At 54.0% G+C, this 26,548-nt stretch overlaps 1 protein-coding gene across 1 annotated transcript in view; it reads right to left on the reverse strand.

Moving 5' to 3' along the window:
- Positions 1 to 21,803, reverse strand: part of LOC116943244 (sodium/potassium/calcium exchanger 3-like) — a 135,184-nt gene extending 113,381 nt beyond the window's left edge. The window contains exons 1-2 of the mRNA XM_032955941.2: positions 20,369 to 21,803; positions 15,381 to 15,548 (exon numbers count right to left, since the gene is read on the reverse strand). Of these exons, the coding sequence (XP_032811832.2) occupies positions 15,381 to 15,548; positions 20,369 to 20,483 (283 nt within the window). The 5' untranslated portion in view covers positions 20,484 to 21,803. The remainder of the gene's footprint in view (positions 1 to 15,380; positions 15,549 to 20,368) is intronic.
- Between the last annotated feature and the right edge of the window lie 4,745 nt (positions 21,804 to 26,548).

A 26,548-nucleotide genomic window follows, 5' to 3' on the forward strand; every position in this document is an offset into this window, starting at 1 on the left:
GCCTTGCCACTGAAAGGGCAATTGAACATCAAATCAGCTGGATGCTGACCCTTGTCTGTCATTCAGACCCTCGTCTTTCATTCAGACCCCCGTCCGGCACGACGCCTCTCCCCCCCCGCCCCCCCCGCCACATCCCCCGGACTTGAGAACAACGGAGCCCAGCCCACGGCCGCCTGCACGAGGCGCCCCCCAACCCCAAACACCGAGTGGCACGTACGCACGTAGCCAGCCGCGCTAATCGGAGGTGCGGGGGGAAGGACAACAAACGAAACAACAGGGCGATGCGAAATCGGGTCGCGGTGTTAATAATAACTGAGTGACTACGTATTTGCGAAACGACGTAAAAGGGGGGAGATGTAAATCGGGGTTCCGCAGTAAACACTTGAACGGTCGAGTCGAACGAGGTGGGGGCGAGGAAGACGGTGGAGGGATGCGGGTTGAGTTTTGCGAACTATTACTATTTTTTTTATTTTACCAAGTAAGGTTCACCAAGGTAAGCGGCTCTTTTTCCCCCCACAAGTGACCTGCCCACAAATGATAGTTCAACGAAGTGGTTTATCATCGTGTGGACATTTATAGCAGCCAAATACGCTGAACGCGTGTCGATTCCAAATATGGAGGGGAAAAATTGGAGGACCCCGGGGAAAGAAAAAAAATCCACGCAACCGCGAGCAGAACACGCAAACCCCAAATGTACAGCAGGCGTCACAGGGTCGGGATCGAACCCACGACCTCCTGCATAATAGGCGAGGTGGCTAACATCTCGCGCCCATCGCACCCAGAGTTTACCGTCGATGGCACTCATGCAGGTCGTCGCGAGTTCGTCATCATTTATTAAAACTGGAGCTGTGCGCCGAGGCCTAAAAGATGCAAGGTTCCCCCGTTTGTGCACAACCAAGCGTGCAAAGACAAAGATCCCCTGGCTAGCCTCCAATAGACTGTTGGGGGACAAGTGCCGTGGGCGAGCACCTCCCAAGGTAGGCCACGTGGGGCGACGGCGGCGGGGCGGGGGGGGCGACACCACAAGCTGCCGGGTACCCGTTTTTAAGGCTGAGTCGACCTAAGGGAGGCCCAGGACCGGTTAAAATATTCGCTGCCACTGTTATTGAGTTATGAACGGAAATTGAATTGGGGTCGCCGGGGAGGTAGCGCGGTGCGCCAACCACTGTGCCACCGCTCCCCACACATGCACGCAAGCACACACACACACACGCAAGCACACACACACACACGCAAGCACACACACGCAAGCACACACACACAAGGCAATCACAGCGGCATGTCCATCAAGTGCTGCTTATTTCACCGAGGCATCCGTGCCAGGCTTGGTGCAATCACACACACTCGTACAAAGACAAAGATCCCCCCGTATAGCCTTATACAGACTGTAGGGGCAAGTGCTGTTAGCGAGCACCTATGAAGGCCGGAACGGTACACGAGGGGGTGGGTGGCCAGCATCACGCCTGACCGCCTTTGTCTCCCCAGTGGCGATGTTTACACACCACACCAGGTACTCATTTGAGGCTGAGTCGACCTAGGGGAGGCCCAGGACCGGTTCAGATAATCGTCACTGGTGTTGGCCGTGAGCGGGAATCTAACCCAGGCCGCCGGGTTCATAGCGTAGCGTAGCGCGCTAACCGCTACAATACCGCTCCCCACACACACACACGGGGAGCGATTCAATACGGAAGACGAACCCAAGAGCAACACCCAGTCAACGTGCGAATTAACCCCTGGTTCTGCATTCGGATGTTCGGCCAATTCCACGAACGAGCATTTGGCTTTCATGTGCGAGAGAACTGGAGCACCCAGAAAACAACGCCCGCATACAATCAGCAACACACTCATTGGAGCACCACGCAGATGTGTGTTCAAGGACACAACAGCCGTGGCTTCGACAAGAGGCGCGGGATAAAAAATGTGCTTCCCTTCACTGGCAGCGTGATGCGGCAGTGGTATACAAACTGGCGTTCCCTATTTAGTTAGTTAGTTAGTCTCTGATAAGCCCAGCCAATTGCCTACAACACCCAGCCAAGCCTTTGTGGTCAGCTATTACTAACCAGGGCCCCCAGCCTGGTTAGCTTCCGAGAAGATCAATGCTGCCTGTCAGTCGACCACGTGTGCAGCACTTTATTTTGATGGTGACAAGAGGGCTACCAACAGAGCACTTCTTCAGGAACTGTGAATGGCGTTCTTCTTGCGCGATTCACACAGGCCGAATGTTTTCCAGACGCCTTTGTGGCTCGAAACCCACGGTTTTACCGGCGTGTGATATTCATTCCGTTGCGATGGATAGGTCTCGGCATTTTACAGACTTTGATCCGAGAAGATGACGGCACGCTGACAGCAAACATCTGCACCACCTCCGATTTGCACGGTAGGCTACGTATGGTGCGAAAGAATTTCAACATAAATATACAAACGTACACACGTACACAGAGCGTTGCGCTTTGCGGAGTAAATCGTGGTATGTGGAGGCCCGGCTCCTGCCTTGCGCATTGCGTTTCACGCACTACAAAGCGCACCCGCTGGAACAGTGGCTGCTATGGACCCGGTGAACTGGGTTCGATTCCTGGACACGGCTAACGTCAGTGGCGAGTGATATCTCAAAACCGGTCGCCCCACTCTCCCCCACCACCTCCCAACTTTCCCATACCACTTTGACCAGTGTATGGTTTATAAAAAAAAACAAAACCCATGACCAACAGGGCACCTCCGAAAGAAGTTGAACACACATCACAGACACACACGCGAAGGCCTCCATCCAGTGGTGGATCGAGGATGGCTGGAATGTGTTTTGATTTCAAGGGCTCCGGCAAACAACAGGTTCCTTGGGGGGGGGGCAAAGTCGGCGGTCACGCCGATCCGTTTGAGAGCCGACAGCACGGGAGTCATTCACCCGCTGCCTGCTGTGTGCCCAGGAACCAACGGCCAGCTAAAAGAATACAATGTGTATACATGTATAATCCAAGAAGCACATTCAATAAACATGGGCTCTTATCAATACATTCAACGCGCACGGTTCCATTGCAGGGAGCGAGCGAGGTGCGCACCAAACACTCCGCTCGAGACATCCACGCTCTCTCTCTCTCACTCACCGCCATCCCCGTCAAGCACCGTCTCAAGACGCCCATCTATTAATATTTTTTTGTGTTTTGTGTTTTCCCAGAAAGTTTTTATTGCCTGTGGGTGATGGTCGCTCAGCGTGCGCACTCAGCAGCCTTCCTGAAGGTTGTCGCATGGCTCTGTGGCTCCGCGGGCCCACGTCCACTCACACGTCACATCGACGTACATACCTAGTTATTTAATTTGTTTATCTTGTGTATCGATGCTCGAGCATCGAGGCATCTGTCCTCATGTTTCGCAGTCCAGAGTCAGTGGTGGAAATTCCCCATTCCGGTCGGTGGGTTCGGCGTGAGGTGGGGGGGGGGGGGGGCGGCGGTGGGGAATGGGGGACGAGGCGGCGAGAGTCGATCCACAAGACTTGCCCCAAAAACTGGAAGTGAGTGGACGCCGATTAGTATCTTTCACCGAACGATGAGCGAGGGGGATGGACATCCATCCGGCGCGAACGACGACCGCCGCCGCCAACCGACGGAGCGCGACCGACCGCGACGAGGGCAAACTGGGCGAAGGACGCAGACGACGGATGATGATTCGGCGCGGTCACCCGAGGCTGCAACGCGTGCAGGACAGACCCAACGACGGCGCTTGGCCACGTGTAAATAAAATAATGTTCACCGAGTTCGCCGTTCGGGTTCGGAGGGCCTGATAACAACAGCGGGGGAGAAATTGCGCACCCCCCCCCCCCCTTACCACCGCCTTGCACCAACAACATTCGATCAGCGAGGGGGGGGGGGACACGTTTGTGACCGGGGGGGGGCAGGGGGGCGGGGTGACGGAAATCAAATCCACAGGTGAAGACTCCACGAACCTTTCACTAGCGGAGGCAAAATGAAAAACTTGAAAACTTGACCTTGTAGACCTGCTCGGAGGAGACTCCGTCCCGGACACGGAGGCGAGAGGCAGCGGTCGAGTCACGCTGCCGGGCGTCTGCCCCGGTCACGAGGACACCGTGAGATTTCAATTAGCAAAGTGACGCATCGCGCCTTCCCCGGGGGCTTCTTGTGCTCTGCGTTTCGCGAGCCACCCATTTTCCCCAAGAGAACGTTGTCGTTGTTGTCGTTGTTGTTATTTTAACCCACCGACGATGAGCGACGCAAGCGTCACGTAATTTCCGCACCGTCGACTGGGAGAGACGCGCGCGGTACGTCCGGCGATGAGTACCAAAACTAGACGTTCGAAAAACAGAACAAAACTGTGACCTTAAAATATAAATATAGGTGACGTTTCGGGCAAAGGTCGTTCTGCATGTGTTACTTGGTAATGTACAGTTTAGTCAAACAGTGCCCCATGATAGACACAGCTTATGCAGGCCTTCATCCAGCGAGCAGGTCCTTAAGTTTCTCAATGCATATTTTTCCGGCCCGTGGGTTGACTGCAGTCGGTGCGTGACTAATAGCCAAAGCCGTATCGAGAGAGCTATGGTCGATGCCGTGCGGAGGGTGTGGGAAATATAAATATACGCTGCATACAGGGGACGCTGCTGCGGTGTATGGGGTTCGACTTGCAATCCAGAGGCGCTGCAGTTGAAACAACGGAGCAAAGTTGTTTAAATCCCCCCGACCCCTGTCCACATTACGGCGTAAACGTGTCCCGCCACCGTTAGTCGTATCGACAGGGCGCATGTGGTGGGGTAAAGTGTGGGTGCTCCATCTTCCAAGACCAGCGTCGAAGAGTAGGCTAAAATACCTTCCGGAGGAGCTCCCTCTCTCCAGCACTTCGTTCGAGCTCGTTTGCCGTTGTAACTCGCCGACCCGCCCCTACTGGGCATCTGTGGGGGAAAAAAAGAGCTTTATAGCTCATCGGATTCCTCCAGTCCGAATAAAGATTCTGATTGTTTTCGCGGAGGCTTCTTCCTCCACAGCAGCGGCGTTGAGCGGGCTGTCGCAGGGCTGCGCCTTCGCCTCGACCCCGCGAGAACAAGTCGAGCCGATTGCCATTCAAGTAAACCGACTCCTGCGGAGCAAAGGGCCTCTGGGCGGGTTGCGGCACGCGAAGGGGCCGCTTGAGGAGTGGCCATCGCCCCGAGAGCCGCCGGGGGCGACGGCCTCGCGACGGTCTCGCGACGGTCTCGCCCCGGTGGCAGCGTCGCCGGAACACGACGCCGCGCTGGCGGCTGAAGAGGCGGTGTGGGGACCCCGGTGTGGGGACCCCGGTGTGGGGACCCCGGTGTGGGGACCCCGGTGTGGGGACCCCGGTGTAGGGACCCCGGTGTAGGGACCCCGGTGTAGGGACCCCGGTGTAGGGACCCCGGTGTAGGGACCCCGGTGTAGGGACCCCGGTGTAGGGACCCCGGTGTAGGGACCCCGGTGTAGGGACCCCGGTGTAGGGACCCCGGTGTAGGGACCCCGGTGTAGGGACCCCGGTGTAGGGACCCCGGTGTAGGGACCCCGGTGTAGGGACCCCGGTGTAGGGACCCCGGTGACATCGGCATCAAAGCCGGGGGGGGGGGGGGTGGTGGTTATTTTTTAATTGTTTTACAATTCTCACATCGAAGTGGCCCGGTTCTGTGGCGCCGCATTTAGACCAAGTCCCCTGTGCACTCACCCGGCGGTGGCTCCTGTGACAGGCCCGGCCCATTTCCCAATTTGATTTGAGATTTCTTTTTATTTCAACGTTTTTCATTCTTTCTCACCATTTTCCCCGTCGTAGCAATTGCTAACCCGCCAGTTATTTTTATGCCCAGTTTCTTCTGCTGCTGCTGCTGCTGCTGCGGCTTCTGCTGCATCTCGTGCAGCGCTTTGAGATCCTAGATGGGCGCTGCCGCCCAAGGCTGGATCACACCACTGGCAGATGTGTGCATCACAATGATCGTTGCCACTGGGGGTGCCCTAGGCTAGACAACTACTGACAGCCTCATATAATAATTATTATTATTTCGTGTAATTTCAACATTCCCGAAGCGTAATATTCGTGCTGGATACAACTGCGTTTGCAAAATGTTATTTGTAATTTCACCCGTGTAACAATCGTTCCATTTTACTGCGTAATTGTAATGAGGGGCTGTGTGTTGTCTTGGCGTGGGGTCCCGTGACTGTTGTTTTTCTGCCTTGTCCAAGCTTGGGAATTGGTGTACTTATGCAATTTGAACTAAAATACCTTTTATATTTTACATATCTACTTTTAGCGATTTGCTTTCCTTTTCAATACTTTGCACTCCGATCGCGTTTTGTACCGTCTGCCGTTGTAACTTTCTGACCTCATCTGTGAAAAAGAGCTTCATAGCTCATCAGATCCCCCCCCCCCCCCATCCGGGATAAATAAAGATTATGCGAAGATAAAAGATTATGAACGTGGTAGTCAAACGAGACGTGGTCCCCTCTGCTGCTGTGGGCTCCTGTGAGCGGTATCGATGGGTGACCACACGAGACTCCCACTCACAGTGCACCAGCTGTGCCGGCAAACACCGCAAAGTGATTTATTGAGGAGGGGGGGGCAACAGTCGGGCGCCCAAAATGACGACACCTGCACCTGACCTCGCGCTCATATTTGCCAAACTTTCCATCGCTGCTAGTTCGGCCGTAAAAACTAAACTCCGTTCTGTTAAACTTCCCAACTAACGGTAACAACCGTTCATCATCATCATCATCGGCGGTGGCGGCCGTGCTCCATCACCAGCCGGATCATGGCCTCCCTTTGTCGTGACCATCTCTCCTCGCGGTCCTGCAAAATCACGATCCATCCTCGCCCCCTCGCACGAGGCGATTTCATTGCTCCATCTCCGTGGAGGACGTGCTCTTAGAGCTATCGTCCACTTTGACTGCCATTCCATCAACAGTCTTGGCCGTCAGCCATCTGTCCTCCCAGTGACTCGTCCAGCCCGAACTCACTAACTGCACTTCCACAACATACAACGCCATTCCAAGCATGTCACGGGGCGGCATGGTGGTGAGACGTTATCTCCCCCGCCTTGTATACAGAAGGTCGTGGGTTCGATTCTGACCCAGACGCCTGCTGCATATTTGGAGTTTGCATGTTCTCCCCGTGGTCGTGTGGATTTTTCTCCGGGTCTTCCCTCCACATTTATAAATGTGCGTTTAGAGGTTTTTGGCTGCTATAAATCTCCACGTGATGAGCCACTTTTTTTCAGAAGCGACCTGGCTACAAATGATAGCTCAGCAGAGCTACACAGCCCAGTGGGCCTTAACCTGCTAAAATAAAAAAATGGTTTAGGTTAAGTTTTATGCATCTCTCCATGCTTCGTCGTGTACTTAAAAACTAAAAATCACAATCCCTTCATCAGTGTCCAGGTCTATACAAGGTCAAAGCGGCAACAACGCTGCAATAGAAAGCGGTCTTCGTTCGGAGCGCATTGGTACGCCAACTTACACCGAGTATTTCGCAGCCGACACCACGATCCGTTACGCGTCTTGGGTCAGGTCACGCGGTAGTTTCTCGCCAAAATTCGTGTCGTCGTTAATCCTCCACCCGCCGATACGATCGTCACACGTCTACAGAGGTGCGATCGACAGCCAGCCAATTCGGACTCCTTCTTTAGAAATGCTTCAGTGTGTTTAGTCTGTCGTCCTTCCCCCGCACCTCCGATTAGCACGGCTGGCTACGTGCGCTGTGTGAAAGAAGCTCAACACACATAGAAACTCAAAGCCACCAGCGGCTCGCCGGCAGATCGAGACTTTCCGCCACCGGATTCAACGCCGCTGATGACGTTTCTCTCGAACCGCGTCGTGCCCCTTCGGGGGTAGCGAACTCGGACATCTGGAGCGCGCTGCACCAGTCCAATGTGCTCTTTGAAGCAATTGAAGATTTGGTGATGCCGCTGCTACGTTGGCAGTGGCGCACAAACAACAACAACAATAATAAAAACACATTTGTCATCAACAACAAGTGTGTGTGGCCTTGATAGGAACAAACATATAAATAGGCGACGTTTAGGGAAACCATCGTTCTTCATAGCACAGAAACGCGCATTTTAGGCTGTTCTGAGTAGGACCATTGCCTGAAACGTCACCGCTTTAGATCTTTTCTTCCTTTTAAGGCCACACGCAGTGTTAAAGACGAATGTGTGGAGCCGTTGTCGTTGTAGCATCGCGATGCTGCTTTTGATTACCAAACTGGGCGCAACAAAAGCATCCCCCCCTCCCTTCTCTCCCCCACCCCCTCACCCCACCGTGCAGAGAGACGATGGCCGATACCAACTCGGCAGCAGCATCACCACGAATTTGGTTGAAAATAATAAAAAACATCTGCGGTGTCACTGCGTGGCTTCCCCCCCCTCCCCCCTCCGTCTCTTGTTGACCTAGAAAATAAAATATCTTTGATCCCTGTACTGAAATATCGGGTACAGTTAGGTGGAAATCTCAACAAATAAACCTCCCACCTGCTCGCGGACCAGCTCCCCCCCGCCTGCCCCCCCCCCTACGTGCCCCCCAACCCCCCCCCCCCCCACGTGCCCCCCCAACCCCCTCCACGTGACCCTCCAACCCCCCCCCACGTGCCCCCCCAACCCCCTCCACGTGACCCTCCAACCCCCCCCCCCACGTGCCCCCCCAACCCCCTCCACGTGACCCTCCAACCCCCTCCACGTGACCCTCCAACCCCCCCCCCCACGTGCCCCCCCAACCCCCTCCACGTGACCCTCCAACCCCCTCCACGTGACCCTCCAACCGCCCCCCCCCCACGTGCCTCCCCCCTCCGCCCTCACAACTGCGTGGACCAGACCAGCCCTTTTCCGGCAGAAGAACGGGCTCGCTGAGCATTTTTTTTTAAAGGAAAATATATATTTATTGGCGAACTCTCAAAAAAACTCCCCCCCCCCCGCCCCCCCGGACACACAAAAAATTAAATTCGGGGGAAAACTAAAAAAATTTGGTGCCACGCAAATCTTCCCTCAACTCGGTCGACGTTCTACTTCGGGTTCATGCGTTCCACGTTGTTGTCTTAGTCCATGATCTGTCCACTGCTGGATGGATCATGAGAGTTTGTGCCGGGCAGGAAGTGCTGCCCATCAGACGGTCATCAGCCGGGGCTCAATTTCTCGCCCAATAATATTCTGGGTCGCTGGTCCAATGGAACAGAGTCGGGGCAATTAGTCAATGAAGCCAATTATGCCACGAAAATGTGTTATTAAATACTTTCCCTGTGGTCAATTACTCTGGCCCATTTACAAAGGGCGACCGACCAACACGCTGCCTACCCGAACGCAGAAAAAAACGCCTTCAAGCCATGCCCGACCCGACGAGTCACTAAGCCGCGACAATCACCTCCCGTCCAGCGGCACACGTGGGGAACTGAGGCGAGACTAGCTGCAAATCCGTGTTATCCGATTATGAATCGAGACGATTGGACTGATAATCGACGGAGCTATCGACAACAATTACTTTAACGAACAGAGAACTGAGACCTACGCTGGTGTAGGCGAAATCCGACAGAGGGGGGGAAAAAATTACACAACTTAAAAAAAAAAGATGTTTTATTTTACCAGGGTAAGGCCCACTGTGCTATGGGAGCTCTTTTCAGAAGCGACCTGGCCACGAATGATAGCTCAACGAAGTGGCTTATCGCGTGGACATTTATAGCAGCCAAATACTCTGAACGCAAGTTTATGAATGTGGAGGGAAAATACCTGAGGACCCGGAGAAAAATGCACGCGATCACGGGGAGAACGTGAAATCTCCAAATACACAGCAGGCGTCAGGGACGGGATCAAACCCACGACCTCCTGTAGACAAGGCGAAGCAGTTAGCAGCATCTCGCCACCGCGATCGTCGAGGCCTGACAGATCCGGCTGAAATAAAGCTCCGCTGCTGTCAAGCTCAGAACCGCGAGCCGATACCCACAGACAGATCTACGCAGAGTGCATCGTCTCCCCACGCCGACGCTCGCAACACCGTGGAAAAATACCTCGCCCCCAAAACCTCCCACCCTCACTGTCCAGCGCCAATTCGGTTGGCATTTAAAATAACATAAATCTTTGTAGTCATCGTCTCGGTCCATCGTTGTCGATGCCGATGACAACACCAACAACACCACGCGGAGTTTCGGCCGCATTGCTCCATCTCCGCGGAGGACGCGCTCTCAGAGCTATCGTCCACTTTGACTGCCATTCCATCAACAGTCTTGGCCGTCAGCCATCTGTCCTTCGAGTGACTCGTCCAGCCCGAACTCACTAACTGCACTTCCACAACATACAACGCAATTCCAAGCATGTCACGGGGTGGACGGACGCGTCAACACTTCCCGACACGGATGCCGCCGATTTTTCACTCCCCCCCCCCCCGCCACCTCCAAACCCTCGCTCACGAGCGACGGGAGCGATCCCACAGGACGGCGCGGCCGCGCCACCAAGGCCCCCCCCCCCCCGGTCCCCCCGAACGCCCGCGGCGGATCACGAGGACGCAATTCCACGGCGGCGGCGGCGGCGACGGCGGCGCCTGCGCACCCCTGGGCCTTAGCGCCGAACAAAAGCCCTGGCTGGCACCGGGCGCTGCGTTGTTTGCGCGCTTTTAATAATTGAAGCGTTGTCAGTCGCTTGGTCGTTTCAATGCTTAGTGGGGGGGGGGTGGTTTTTTTCTTCTTATTTCTTTCCGGTATACGGGCAGACTCTGCGCCGACCGTATTCCTTTAGCCGATGCCGCGCACAAGCATCGCAACTTGGTGTCGGCGCTCGGGCAGCGAACGAGCGGTTTTGCATTGCGAAAGCTGGCGAATTCAAAATCCTTGCCGTTGAGGAGAACGCGGCCCATCTTCCCGTCGTGAAGGTGAACAGAACGAGTGCGCCGCTTGGTTGGACATTTAAACGGTCGTTTGTTTGTCCGACACAGAGACTGGTCTACGCCACAGGAACGTGGAGTTTTCCAGCACTGGCTCAGGAATCGTCAGAGGAAAGGAGGCAATGCTCACCGAGGAGGTATCGCATCAATATTTTACAATATTTACCTGCCTTTTAAATACAAATTACTATTGGCAACAGCGTGTTGGCCAAGGGGCCCTTGTAAGCCCATTAGACATTAAATTGTCTAAATACTTTGTCCCCATTTAAAGACTCATTATGCACCATTGTGGAGCATTGTGGGTAACGCATAAATATATAAACAGACAGAAATCAGTCGAGTCATGAATAAATAAGTATTTTGTCAGTCCGTCACCCTGTGGGCCTTCCGGAACAAATATTTCATGGACGGCCTTTGTTTAGGCAGGTGAAGCCTCCACCCGGCGTCTACTTCGTGCGTCTCATCAGCAGAGTCACGCCTGTGAAACCAGTGCTGTTAGTGTTGCGCAACGGTTAGTGTGCTGTGCTACGGCCACCACCAGCGATGATTCTCTGAACCGGTCGTGGGCCTCTCCCCTACCTCCCCCTAGGTAGACTAAAAAATTGAGTACCTGGTGCGATGTGAGAGGACAAAGCTGGCCCGGGCATGGTTTTTGGCCACCCACCCCCTCGTGTGCCGGCCATCGTAGGTGCTCGCAAACAGCACTGGCCCCCCAAAACATCTGTGAAGGCTATACGGGGGATTTTTGTATTTGTTAACGTCTCCAAATGTGACGGGCAGGATCCGTTCACCATCTCGTGCAGTGCAGCACAAAGTAAAACCATACTGAAGTTCACATTTTTCCTCCCAGCTTTAGCGAAGACAACATTGTTTTGTGATGATGCTGCTGCTGCTCCGTTGGCAGTTGTTCACAAGCACACAAACAACAACAACAACACTCCGCACATCCGTCAATAACACCACGTGGCTTTAAAGAAAGGAAACATTATTTAACGGGCAACGATTCGGGCAATGGGCCCTCTGTTCATAGCCCACGGCGCTGAAGATCTGGCTGCCTGCCGCGTGGCTCCGTGGACTCGACGTTCAGCCGGAGGAGATTATATACATCACATAAAGAAACCCCATACTGTGTATCAGTTGCTCTAGCCGTGCATGTGTAACGGCACTCGCAACGTAAATAACTGAATTAATTGATGAACAAGCAAGTAGGTCGGAGTGGGCACCAAAACATGTGACAACAGGCAACCTATTTTGAGAAGGAGAACAACAAAAGAACCTCAAGGGAGCCCAGGGATCCACTGCTGACAGCCGCCTGGCCGATGAACCGCGCTCTCTCGACGGCCACGCGGCCGTGGGATCTCTCCCCCGCCCCCTCGGTAATGAGCCCACGTGGAGGGGGGGTGGGGGACGAGGTGGGTCACGCGCCGCGACCCTCGACCCCCCCACAAGCAAAGGCAGTGTCCGCCCGACTCGCACGCTCATCGCGCGAACCCCGGGATTCGATTCCTCCAACTCCACCTGACCTCTGGGAAATAACGACCGCAATTTGTTCATTTGCTCGTTGTAATTTGTTTGTCTTTTCTGCGTGCGCAGGAAATGCGCACCCTGTAATCTGACTGTGGGAATGCAGTTGAAAGGCACCAGGCGGGCAGGCAAGCCTCATTGCAGGCAGACGAAAATGCTGTGATCGTTCGGCCAAGATCAACAAGTTTTTTTTTTCAAACTAAAAACGCGGGGGGGGGGGGGGAAACACAAAATAGTTGTACGGAACAGGCAGTGACTCCAGATTAAATAAATCAGTCAGTCATCCCCGTACGTACGGAATCCCGCGGGTATACATCGGCACGGTTCAGGATTTATTTAACCTGTACGGAATGGATTTGTGTTGTCGCACGAGCCCATCACCCTTTCCGGGGTCGCTGCGACTATTCGCGTAGCGACCCCCAAATCGTGACAATTCATAAAATCATGGGGGGGGGGGGGGTGTGGAAGTTGTGAATCATTCCACCCAGAGAGTACGGAATGTCCGCATCACAAGACTTGGGGAGTTGGTGGGCGGTGGTCACAAGAACTCCGTTTGCTTCGTCCCATTTTTTTCTTCCCGCCGCCGTCTCATCCGCTGCGCTATTTTCTGCTCTGCCTGCACCGACTGCCACGTTACGACGAATCAAAGTAACGCCTTTTGACAGCTACTGTACACGGACATTTTTTCCCGGGGGGGTGGGGGGTAGGTGGGTGATTCAGATGTGCTCGCGGTCGTAGGCGCCACGGTGGAGTGCAAATATAAATTTGGATTTATTCAAGTATTGAAAGAGCGCGATTTGCTATTCAAATAGCCTCCCTTCAGTAAAGTCCCCCCCTCCCCCCCCATATTTATCCATCGCGTCGGTGCCGAAATAATTAAACCGCCGCGGAGCCTAGCGCCGTGCCGTGTTGGCCGGGCTACAGGGAACCCAACGCCACGATGTTCGCTTTGGTGGAATGTCATTAATTGACGATGTTCGCTTTGGTGGAAGGTCATTAATTGACGATATTCGCTTTGGTGGAATGTCATTAATTGACGATGTTCGCTTGGTGGAGGTCATTAATTGACGATGTTCGCTTTGGTGGAAGGTCATTAATTGACGATATTCGCTTTGGTGGAAGGTCATTAATTGACGATGTTCGCTTTGGTGGAGGTCATTAATTGACGATGTTCGCTTTGGTGGAGGTCATTGACGATATTCGCTCTTTGTCCTCACCCAGTTTTCCTCGTGTTCTCCCCCCCTCCCCCAACCTGTCTTTCTCCCGAGTATTTTGTTTTTATCATCATTGCTACGACGCCGCTTGTTTACCCAGGAGAGCCTCAATACTCGCTTCCAGGAGGGTCCTGCCAGGTTTTCCCAGTAGTGGGCAATGACTGCTCGTGTGTAAGCCCAACCCATTTTTAAGTTGTATTTTTCACCAGGTAAGGCCCACTGAGCTGCCCAGCTCTTTTTCAGAATCGGACCTGGCTACAAACGGTTTGCTCGACGAAGTATCTCATCAACATATGGAAATTTACGTCGGCCAACTGCTCCAAACACACGTTGATTCTAAACGTGGAGAGACAAACCGGAGGACCCGGAGAAAAATCCACGCGACCAAATAAACTGCAGGTTTCGTCAGTGTCGGGATTGAACCCACGACCTCCTGCATACCAGGCGAGGTAGTTGACATCTCGCCACCCTAGCGGTACAGCACGACGCTCATCGCCGTTGCGAGGCAGCGGCGGGCAGAGGCCTTCCTCCACCTGACCGACAAACGCCTCCATCCAACGCCGCCGATCGCAGGCTGACCACTGTGGCGAAGTATGGTTCAAACATTCCCCGACCTCCGCCAATGACACACACGGAGAGGAAAGGCGCCATCGGTCCAGCAGCGGATGGACAGGCGGGCCGTGCGAATCGTCAATTTCATCCGGTAAACGCACGAGCGCTCCGAGCTCTCAAAGCCTCCGCTTCTCCCACCCGGTGATAGGGGTGGCCGGACAGCGGGGGTTGGGGGGGGCGGGAGTTCCCCCCATCTCCCGCAAATCGTAGATTCGCCCGTGCCCTGCGATGCGGTGCGTCATTATTATTCAAATCGTCCCCCCCCCCCACCCCCCCGAATTACTCATTCCGTGTCAGATTCGACATTCCCATCCCAACGATGTGGCCAGCACGGCAAGTCAACACGGACGGATGGTCCGGTGTCCCCCCACGGCAGTGACGGGAGCGAGCGCAATGGATGAGTGTTCAAACAATAAAGAACGATGATGATGATGATGATATCAATAACGGAAAGCGTACGGTAATTGGAATGAAATCGAACAACGGTTGGGACCAACGCGATGTGGACGTCTCCTCTGTGCGTTTCGCACTTTTTTGCTGTTGTCCGATGTCAGCTTTTACATCTGACGGGAGTATGAGAAACATTTATTGAAACTCGTGACAACGGGAGCGGCCCCGCGTGCGACTCAGAGGCTCAAGTTGCATTAGCCCTGGGAAGGAAGGAAGAAAATAAATCGCTCGGCTACTCTCCCCCCCCGCGCCCCCTCCTCCCCCATCGCCCGCACGGGCAACCACCGTGCGGACAAGAACCCGCAACCAAACCACCCGACACAAGTTGCGCCACAAACGGTGGCCTGGCTCCTGCCACGAGAACGGAGGATTTCCACCCCCTGCGAGCTGAACAAAAACCGACACCGCAGCCATGACGGCCATTCTTGGTCCACTTGGGGCGACGACTTTCCCCCAACTCGTGTCGTGTCAGTCACAAGGGCTATTTGATCATACTTCACCCACAGAGCTGATCAGTGTGGGTTTGATGGAGGACATGGGTGGGGGGTGTGGGGGACAATACCGGTTCACACTTCCCTCGCCACCGGAGGCCGATTTCAGTCGCGATCTGCGCAGGTCGGTGACCCGGGAAATTCTCTGGCACCCAGCACGCCACTCCAGCAATACCTTTCGCTATGGGCTGTGGCAGTGACGTCACGTGACACCACTGCCGCCGCCGCCGTCTCACCGGGTTCTGTGCAGTTCTTCTTCTCCTCCGACGTGACGTTCCATTCGGGCGAGGACAGCAACCTCCTGCTGCCATGGGCCCTCCGAGACGAGGCGGCGTGCGTCCCGCCCCCCGCGCCTCCACGGGGGGGTCCCGAGGGTGCCCCGTCACGCCGGTGCGACGGGTCCTCTGCCGGGGAGGGGGGCGGGGGGGGGGGGGCAGAAACACTCTGGTCACTCCCCGTGAATTTCGACGCACATCCGCACCACCACCCACCCCAAGTCGTCGTCATCATCATCACTGTCGCAAGCACAGCCTCCCGTAATCCGGTTAATGTGTGCGGCGCATGTGGCGCTGTCGTTCTGAAGGAGATTAAGTAATGCGACTGGAAGCTGGGAAGCCGATGGGCCCGTGTCTAATACAATTTGAAATTTCTCAGTCTAATTGAAGGAGCTCGGGGGGCGGCCTCGGGGCGGCACGATCCATCCAGCACCTTCGCAGGAGCCGGCTTCGTTGCTCCGTCTCCGTGGTGGACGTGCGCTCTGTCTCCTCTCTCTCCTTTGGCTGCCATCGAATGTTTGGGAAAAGTCAGTGGGCTTGGGGGTGAGACTTGTCGCTTTGCCTAGGCGTGGAGTAGCCAGTGGTCGAGACTAACAACGAAGCAAAGCCAAAGGAGGGAATTCGTGTTTACGCAATTATATTTAGATACACGAGAGGTTTTTGGGTTAGATCACGTAAATATAAATGTGTCATTAAACCCGCCACCACCCGACACAGCCAATTAGTAAGGTTTGTCACGTAAACAAAACGTGCCAATTCGTTACCAATACACTACAGCACACCAGCGTGTTGGAGAGTAAACCCAAAATATTTACAATTCGAGTATGAGGTTTCGCCAGTAATTATAAGTAGCATCATCAGGTGACAGCCAGAGTTGGTGGGTTTAACGACAGACACATATCATTTACATGATCTAACCCCAAAAAAAACCTCCATTATGGACAACATTGGTCACGAAAGCCTACGTGTTAAATATTTATATAATCAATGATGATTATGATGATCGCAAACAATGCTCACGGTACTGAATCCACGTGCGAACCGTGGTTGTATCTACCGATTGAGAACCCGCTCGGACAACGGGCCTCGGAGCGCGTTTCGGCCTGGATTTAAGGTTGCAGCTGTAGAGCAGCGGGCAACGTCGACCTGCACGCCACAGTGGCCACGCGAGACGTCATCGAGCTCGCGGCCAATAAAGTTCGTGGTCCCCCATTGCCGCATGGGGAAATGGAAGGGGAAGAGAGGAATAGCATCAGACCGGAGGAATTCGGAGAAACGGACGAGGGAGATGGAGCAGTAAGTGGAACAATGTTATTACTCGGCTTGGATTGGACCTTTGTACGACGCTGTATCAAACAGTCATAATAAATCTCGTGAATATAAATGTGTGGTTAAACCCGCCACCACCCGACAGCCAATCGGTAAGGTTTGTCACGTAAACAAAGGGTGCCAATTAGTTACTATTTCAGTGTACCGGCGTGTTGGAAAGTAAAACCACAACATTTACACCGAGTATGTTTACGCAATCTAATCTAAAAACAAACTTTATTATCGATAATATTGATCGCGAAAACCTGTGTTAAACAGTAATGATTATTACTATACTATTATTATCATCATCGCCCCCGGCCGGCAGACAGATGCCCGCTGGTAGGCCAGGTTCTGCGTGCCACCTTTTTCCTGCTGCTCAGAGACAGCTGCCACTGGGGGTGCCCTGTCACGTGTGTTGTGGCGAGATGCGGTGCATGTCGCTTGACCGAGTGTAAACCTCTCTTGAGAGGCCACCGGCGTAAAGCCGGGCATCCTCTATCAAACACAAGTCATTATTATTGTACGCCTTTTGGCGTCCTCTGGTCTAACATCGTTTTGAGACGAGGCTCAAAAGAAAGCCGTCTCTGGTGTGGACCATTCAGTTTCAAAGACAATGCATATATTATCAGAGTACGTTTTTTTTGTTTGCATTCTGACCACAAATATTGTGGCTAATGCATACATGATTCCTTGTAAAAAGTTTCAGTTTGGTGTTTTAACATCTTAACAGCTGTTTTGTTGACAGAAAAAAGGGGAAAACCTGTTCTCATTGTTGTACTGTATTATTGAGTTTGTTTTTATACCCCCTCACCTCTGATTACCACGGTTGGCTATGTACGGTGCGAAAGAAGTTCAACACACATACATTATTATTATTATTGCGAGTAATTGGACCGGACTTCCTTCGAGAGCACGCCGATGGCAAATGATGGAAAGCATCGGTCATGCACATCAACCCCCAGTTACGAGGCTGCAGCCAAGATAGGACGGAGTGATGTTGGACAAGCAGAAAACGCGACGAGGTCTTAACCTACGCACACCAGCGTCTAGAGGCAACGACGTTCCGGGAGCGTGGAGTAGGAAGGCGGCGGGGGACAGGAGTGGGATGGCGATGAGAGAACTCAAAATAGCCGAGAGGCGACAGGTCAACGGGAACGACACGCAGACAAGACCTTGGGAAGGCATTGGGACGCTCGATCATGGGGCGGAGGAGAGAAGCAATGTACCGACCAAGGGACCGGTTACAGAAGAGATTGAGCCGGCAACGACGAAGAGAGAGAGAGAGCCCCGTTTTAGACCCTGGGGTCAGCAGAAAAGAAGGAGCGAGCACCAGGTAGAACAGGTGCCATTGAAGGAGGCTGCTCGCGCTGAATTGGGAAGAAGGTTGACGCTGGTGGCGGACAGCAACACGCACGGGAACGCTCATCACGTACGCAAAGTGAACGCTACGCGTACACGCACACCACTGTTGTGCGTCTCTCTCCACTGCTGGATGAGGCCCTCGCCACGCTGCAAGGCTCGTGGGGGTTATTCATGACCACAGCTCGCCACGCTAGTCAGTGCGGCACGTTGGGCGAAGGCGGGCAGCAGATTATAAAGGGCCACACACAGTACAATGTGTTCCTGCACTGCCTTCTTTTGCCCATCACGCAGTCCAAGTATTAATCAGGCTTCAGAAAAAGCCTGCTTAGTTTAGGATGTCTGACGGTGTCGGGCACATTCCCGGTGATTTAGTCACGCAACCAACACGACGGGACGTTACGCGCTGCTTTACAAGCACTCTGGAAAATTAAATAGCATTCAATTGTTTACCGACATTGTCAAGTGGGTTTATTTATTTATTTTTATAGACTATACTTCACCGCGCTGGTCAGTGCTAGTTGGTGAAGGGGAGAACGGGAAGGACCAGTCTCTGATTTCAGTTGGCACTGCTGATGGCCGTGGACAGCAATCGAACTTTGGGTTCTCGCGGTTGGCTTCCTCCAGTCAAAATAATGATGATTCCTATTCTGGTTCATCGCGCCAGGGGCGTGCTACCCACTGCGCCACCGCTCCTCCACCGCTACGCAAATTACCGATGGAAAAGAAACGACTTCGACATCTCAACAGCTGAAGCGTCACCCCCTCAACCCCACACTCCCCAATATTCTAAATTCCTACTGTCCGTACTTCAGCACGCTGGTCCAGTCAAGGTGATATAAATGCTGGGGCGATATCTAACAGCGGCACGGTGGCGTAGACGTTAAATACCTCGCCTTGCATACAGGAGGCCGTGGGTTCGATCCCGACCCCTAACGTCCTGCTGTATATTTGGAGTGTGTGTGTCTTTATCTCCCCGTGGTCGCGGGGATTTGTTTTTCTCTCCGGGTCCTGCAGTGTTTTCTCCCCCTCCACACTTCCAATCAACGTCACGCCTTTCAGAGCAATTTGGTTGCAACGCATTTCCACCTGATAAGACACCTTTGTTGAGTCATCATTCGTGATAGTCAGATTCCCTTCTGAAACACAGATCTATAAGCTCAGCGGTACGAGATGCGTAGTTTAAACAGCAGTGGCGAGAGGGCTGCAGGGCAGAGTGAGCGCGGCGGACGGGCGCAAAATGACACCATTGCTCAGTCTGCTCAGCGTTTGACATTTGTTTAAAGTTTGTTTTAACATTGACTGTGGACGCGCCCCCCATCCACCCACCCAACCCCCCCTGGTGAGCTTGTGTATGGCCCAGCTTGTCCATTTAAACAAGGTCACGATGCTACGACACAGAGATGCACACAAAACATGCGTGAAGCAAAATGTGTGCACTGTTGTTGTTGTTGTGTGTTGGCACAGGTCCACAGGGCCAATATAAAACGATAAGCGGCCAGCGGCAGCCAGCACTATTATTATAAGTATGTAGTGAGTCTATGGGTCCCCACGTGGCTACATGGGTCTCTGTGCGAGTAGCATACGGGTCACTGTGTGGATGTGTATGGATAGTGATGAGCGAGTGGTTAGCGCTACGCTGCGCTACGAACCCGGCGACCCGAGTTCGATTCCCGCTCACGGCCAATACCGGTGACGATTATCCGAACCGGTCCTGGGCCTCCCCTAGGTCGACTCAGCCTCACGCGAGTGCTTGGTGCGGTGTGTAAACATCGCCGCCACTGGGAAGACAAAGGCGGCCGGGCGTGGTGCTGGCCACCCAACCCCTACGTGTGCCGTGCCTTCATAGGCGCTATTCGCTAACAGCACTTGCACCCAACAGTCTGTTACAGGCTATACGGGGGGGGGGGGGGGGGGGCGGATATCTGAGTGTAGGCTGTAGAGTTTGTGTCTAAGTGCAACCTGCGCGCGAGAGACGTTCCGCTGCCAGCACCTACAACAGCGGCGGCGCAGGAATCACCCCCCACCCCGCCCGCCCTCCCCTTGCCAAAAAATGCGAGCCCCCACCCCGCCCCGCCCCCCCACCCACTTGCTCGCGTCGCCAACAATTCGGCCACACATTCGGGCTGACGTCTGCCGCTTCGGGAGAGGGGGGGGGTTTGGTTGGGGGGGGGGGGGGCAGCCGCCCTGCCAGCCGTGCCCGAGCGCTCCGTCAGGGGCACCGCGTGCGTGCGGAGAGAGGAGAGGGTGAGCGAGAGAACGCGATGCCGCCGTGTTACCTGCGAGAGAGGCCAAGTTGCTGAGCACCGCGGTCCCCAGCAGAGCGGCGCCCACGAAACAAATCTGCGCGGCCAGCTTCTCGCGCCGTCCGCGGCGCGCCAGGGCACTTCGCATTCTCTATCCACTGCTTCACGCTCCTCTTCGCGGCTACGAGAGAGAGAGAGAGGCAGGGGTGTCGGCGGCGATGCTGTTTTTGCTGTCGTCGGTTTTGGAGCTGTTGCTTGCGATTAAACTTTCACAGTGTTGGGATCTTCTCGTTGTTGTTGTCTTGTTGTTGTTGTTTTCTTTTGGCGTGCGGAGTCATACATGGAGGGTCGGATTGCTGCTGTGATCATCTGGCCTCGCGTAACTCCGCGTGCGCGCCGCGTTCCATCCTCGCTGCCAACTCGGTAGCTTCGGCGCAAAGATGATGCCACTGGTGGTGATCCTGCCACTGCTACTGATGATGCTGCTGCAGCTGTTGCTACTGCTACTTGATGCTGCTGCAGCTGCTGCTGTTGATGATGATGCTGCTGCTACTTGATGCTTCTGCAGCAGCTGCTGTTGATGATGATGCTGCTGCTACTACTACTGATGATGATGCTGCAGCTGTTGCTACTGCTACTTGATGCTACTGCAGCAGCTGCTGTTGATGATCATGCTGCTGCTACTACTACTGATGATGATGCTGTAGCTGTTGCTACTGCTACTTGATGCTACTGCAGCAGCTGCTATTGATGATGCTGCTGCAGCTGAGCGAGGGGAGTGGGTCTATGGGTGGGTGGGTGGATTGATGTGTGAATGAACGGCGGAGCGGCTGAACAGCTGTGGAGCTGGGAATCCGCGTAGATGAACCGCCGAGCGGATTTTCGGTTGGGCTGGGAGCCTTGTAAGGAGCGTGCGCGCTGACTGGCTGGCTGACTGGCTGCTGTATGACCGGCTCGCAATACCTAACTGGCTGTCAGTCTTCGTGCTTGCCTGACCGCCTGCCCACCTAATTGCCTGGTTATCTGGATGCCTCGCTATCTGGCCAGCCGAGTGACTTCGCCGTCTGACTGAGGTACCTAATTGGCTAGCTCGCTGGCTATCTGACTAGGTAACTGGCCGGCCGGCTGGCTGGCTGGCTGACAGGGTGACTGGCTGCCTGACTATGCGACTGGCTAAGCTCACTGGCTGGCAGCATGAGACGCGGGGCGGCTGGAATCTCTCGCCCTCTGTGCCGGAATCATCGTGTCGCTCGCTCGCTCTCTCTCTCTCCCGCGCGCGCGCACAGCTTTCGAACGCAGCAGGCGACAGAGTGGAAGGCGCTCCCCTGCGCGGAGTGCGAGCCACGTGATGGGGGGTGGAGGATATTGGTGGGGGGGGGGGCACGCTTTGTCTAATGAACGCTCGAGGTAATGGAGGGGAGGGATGCGGATCATAATGGCCTGCTCCTCCCCCTCCTCTTTTCTCCCTTCCTCACACCCTCTCTCTTACTCTCTCCCTCCCCCTCTCACACTCTCTGTCACTCCTCCCATCAATCGCACTCCCCCTCACCCCCTCCATCCCGATCTCACTCTCCCTCACTGCTCCCCTTCCTCCCTGTCGCGCTCCATCTCTCCACTCGCTGCCTCCATCACTCACTGCCTCCCGACCACCCGCTCACACCGCACCTGCTCCTATCGGAGTGAATCTGGGAACCGGTCGTAAGAGCCCTTGACGCGTCGCCACCGCTCGCACGCTCGCCAAGAGAGAGCGGACGGCTCAGTCGGCGCCATGAGCAGGAACCACGTAAGAGCAGCAGCAGCAGCAAGAGCAGGAGCAGCAGGAGCCTGGTGGTGAGCCGGCACCAAATCCCACCCCCCACAAGCTCCGCGGTCCTCTATATATGGGACCGTCCATAAATGACGTCACGCGATTTTTGACGATTTTTGACCCCCCCTCGTCATACGGCGTCGCAAAAAGTCAGACCCCCGCTCAAATATGACGTCACAAAGCTCTGCCCCCCCCCTCCCCCCAAAAATAAAACATACTTCAAATTGCTTTAAACTATTGTCATTGTAGTGCGTATTTAATGTGGCGTTGCACTCTGATGTTGTAGGAGAAAACATTTGTTAAAAAGTCTATTTAATTAAGTAGAACGTGTTGTCTATATTTATTTAAAGTTGCGCATTTTGATGTGACGTCACATTTCTCAATCCCCCCCTCCCCCTCGTCACACATCGTCACAAATGTCTGACCCCCCCCCCCGACCCCTAGGTGCGTGACGTCATTTATGGACGGCCCCTATGAAGGTGCCTATCGACCAATTAATAAACCGAAACACCCGAATAAAACGCGGAGCGCTGCTAGGCTGGCTTCGAATGGGGATTCCCGGCGTAAGGCACTACACACTAAGAGCACAAGGCCCGACTATCCATATTAATCGTCTCCTGTAGCACCCGACGTTCTTATAATCGTACGTAGAGGCTAGAGAGAAAAAAAAGCAAGGCGAGAAGATTTGATGTGGCTTGGCAACATAATTACGGCTGCAAGTCAGCACTGGTCTCAGCACAGGTGAATGTAATCACTGGAGTGGAGCGCTGCTTGACAGACGCTCTTGTATATTCGAGTGATCTCCTCGAATTGAGCACTGGGGCGGTACTCACCTCCTGTGTACAGCCCTGAGCCGGTTGTGGTAAAGTCCGCATTGCCTTGACGGGGGCGAGTATATCCCCTCCCCCCACCACTATTTACTTCCCTACAAAATTGCACATGTTTTATCGACCCCCGGAGAGATGATAGGCTGAGTCGGGTTTTGAAACTTGCAACTTTCCGATTCCGAGCCGCTCGCTCTGCCGCTAAGCCACGTGGCCGGGTTTGTTGTTAATCGTTGTTTTCTCTTTTTCCGCTCGGACACGGATGAACTTTTTAACGAACCCGAGGACACGATTTGTTTTTTTACCGATTACATTAACAGGCAATCTCGGTGATTCTTTTTTTTGCGCGACGCCAGAATCTCATCTCATCTCTCTCTCTCTCGCTCTCTCATTTAAGCATTAATTGCGCTTGATTAAATTAACGCAGCGGATGGAGGAGGAGGGGGGCAAAACTCGCGTGGAGCCTCGGCGTCGCCTCCTCGCTGCGCCTTTTAATGAAAAAGGAGCGTAATTTGCTGAAACGAGGCACGGTGGCGCCAGACCGACGTGGCCTTCCCGCGGCCAAGATCAACCCTGAGCTTGCCCGATAGCGCCGTGGTCTCGGAAAGCGAATCGGATATTTGAGCCTGGCTATCGTCACTCTGGGGTTGCGACCAAACCGAAATCGCCTACACGACCAAAATCGGACCTTGACCCACTCGCTGTGCATTGCGTTAATAAGAGTTGTCACGTGATGAACAAACGTGCTCAATGTATTAGTGTTGCACCACCGGTGTGACGGTGGAGAGCAATGATAGTTAAACAACCGGCAGCATCGCGCAGTTGCCAGAATTGTAAATGCGTTGAGTGGCGTTTTTGTTTATTTATTGCGCAGCTTACACAACGTCCCGGAGTGTTTTAACGTGGAGACAGCAGCTGCCAGATGACTATCTTGGTAAAACCAGGACATGGTGGCAACCTAAATCCACACACATCATCTGGTGATGCTGCTGCTACGGAGGAAGTGGTGCACAAACACAAACTCAACACATTCGTCAGTAACACTCGGGCCCTAAAACGAAAAAAAAAATCCGCTAAGTTTTGTTTGGGTAATGGCCCTTCTTTTTCTCTATCAAGGGGTGGCCAAACTGGCGTCTCTCCGAGCGGCATGCGGCTCTTTAACCCACCACACGTGGCTCGATCGAAGGGGCATAACGTCGAATGTACTCTCACAGTAGTGGCGAAGAATAACGAATGCCTCCCGTGCTTGTGCCCGAAACTCACTATATATACACGCACACAAACGCTTCGTCGCCTTTCTTCATAGCACACGATTTCACACCAGCTGAAGAATCCTCGTTCGCTTCTCCAAACGACCCCACCTCCGCACCCCCGCCCTTTGCCCCCAGCCCCCCACTCCCGTGGCGCGTTCACGGATTGCGCCGAGTCTGTCCTGGCGTGGCCGCGTTTGGGCGATGATGTCGCAAATAGACAATTATTATTTGTTCGCCTTTGTTGATGGGTGGGTTATTGGTTGGTTGGGTGGATTGGTGGTGGGGTTTTGGTCGATTTGGTGGGTTTGTCGGTGGATGGATGGGTTAGTGGGTGGATGGGTTGGTTTAGCAGGTCCCTGCAGGGTGGGCTGGTAGGACAAGTCTCTGCGCTGTATATTGCTGATTTTACACCCAACAGCACGAGATTTCACTTCGTTAAAGTATTGAAAGGGGACGGACGGACGGACACATTAATCTATTGCAGGCTGGTACACTCAGTTTACAACTTCGTTCCTACCAGTATGAGTTATTGGTTGGTTAGTGGGTTATTGATTGGTTGGTGGGTGGGTTATTGGTTGGTTGGTGGGGTATTCGTTGGTTGGGTGGATTTGTGGGTGGGTGGGTGCGTGGGTGGGAAGCAAAATCACGTTGCTGCGAGCCAAAATAATCTCGGCAGATTCGGGGATTGTGAACATGCCTTTAAGCTGCGCAGCAATAGAAGTCGGGGCTTAGAGTTTGTGTGAGAGGCAAGGCGATGTGGGGTGCAGGGAGAGGTTGGATGCGGTTCAATATTGGCTTACTGCTGGGGGTTTAATGGGATAGAGGATGAAGCTACCAAGCATCCCGTTTTGGCCGGGGCAGTCCCAGTGGTTTCAGAAACGCTTCTTCGGTTTGACCACCAGAAGCTTTATCCTAGAATCGGGATTGTGTCCTGGTTTAAAAATGTTCCCGCCTCATTCTTGACTTACTAATGATACGAAACAAACCACCCAAATTATGCCAGATCTCGGAAGATAAGCGGGTGTGAGCCTGGACAGCGCCTAGATGGGCGACCACCATGCCGAACCGTCGCTACAGGTTGTCGACTGCGGCATATCGCACCAGTCGGGTGAAGTATGGTCAAATAACCCACGACCCACACGACGTGTGGCGGTGGCACTCGCGTCAGTCCATCGGTGGTCTGGCGAAATGGGGCTTCGCATCCACGTACCACACAAGCGTGAGTAGGTTCGCGACGAATTCAAATTCTAAAGATGTTATAGAAGGGCGGGACAGGTGAATGTTGGCCACCTCCAGACTTACAGGCAGGCAGAGATTCAGAGCAGACAGGTTATAAAATTGTAACGGCACGTGTATTTAGTTTTTTAAAAACTCAAAAGTCGATGATATCGCAATTGTGACCAAGTCTCAAAACCCGACCACCCACTCACGTGCTATGCAACCTCCCAAAATGACCTCCCAAAGACTGTTGGGGCAAGTGCAAGCAGCTATAGCGAGCACCTATGAAGGCCGCCACAGCACACGAGGGGGTGGGTGGCCAGCACCACGCTTGGCCGCATTTGCCCTCCCCAGTGCTGATGTTTACACACAGCACCAGGTACTCATTCGAGGCCGAGTAGACCTAGGGGAGGCCCAGGACCAGTTCGAATATTCGCCACTGTTATTGGTCGTGAGCGGGAATTGAGCTCGGGTCGTCATGTTTGTAGCGCGGCGCGCTGAACACAGCTTCCCATGGCGCGGTCACCACCACCACCTGCCTCTCGTCAAACAGAATGCGGTCACGGCTGCTTAATCACAATTCTAATTGTTTTAATTAAATTGCCTCCCTCCCCCCGCCCGCCCCCCCATAGCCCGTGCAGGATGCTTCGTTAGGCTAATCAGCACGTGCGCGCGTGTAGGGAGGGGTGGCGCAGTGGTTAGCGCCGCACTGCTCGACGAACCCGGCAAAGACTACAGTTTGAGGACCGCTCACGGCCAACATCAGTGATTATCTACACCGGTCCCGGGCCTCTCCTAGGTCGCCTCGGCCTCAAATGCGTGCCTGGTGTGTAAACGTCGTCACTGGGGAGACAAAGGCGGTCGGGCGTGGTGCTGACCACCCATCTTCTCGTGTGACGTTGGGCCTTCATAGGTGCTCGCGAGCAGCACTTGCCCCAACAGCCTGTTAAGGGCTATACGGGGGATGTTTGTCTCTTGTGTCTTGGTGTATCCCACGACACACAGCTCCGATTCAAATTAAGAAAAAAATAACTCAACGCTTACGTCAATAACACGGTGCCCTTTAAACGAATCGTATATAATAGGTGACGTTTCGGACAATGGCCCTTCA

This window comes from Petromyzon marinus, chromosome 17 (assembly GCF_048934315.1).
Source record: "Petromyzon marinus isolate PM22_M1 ecotype Great Lakes invasive population chromosome 17, UKy_Petmar_22M1.pri1.0, whole genome shotgun sequence".
NCBI classification, from domain to species: Eukaryota; Metazoa; Chordata; class Hyperoartia; order Petromyzontiformes; family Petromyzontidae; genus Petromyzon; species Petromyzon marinus.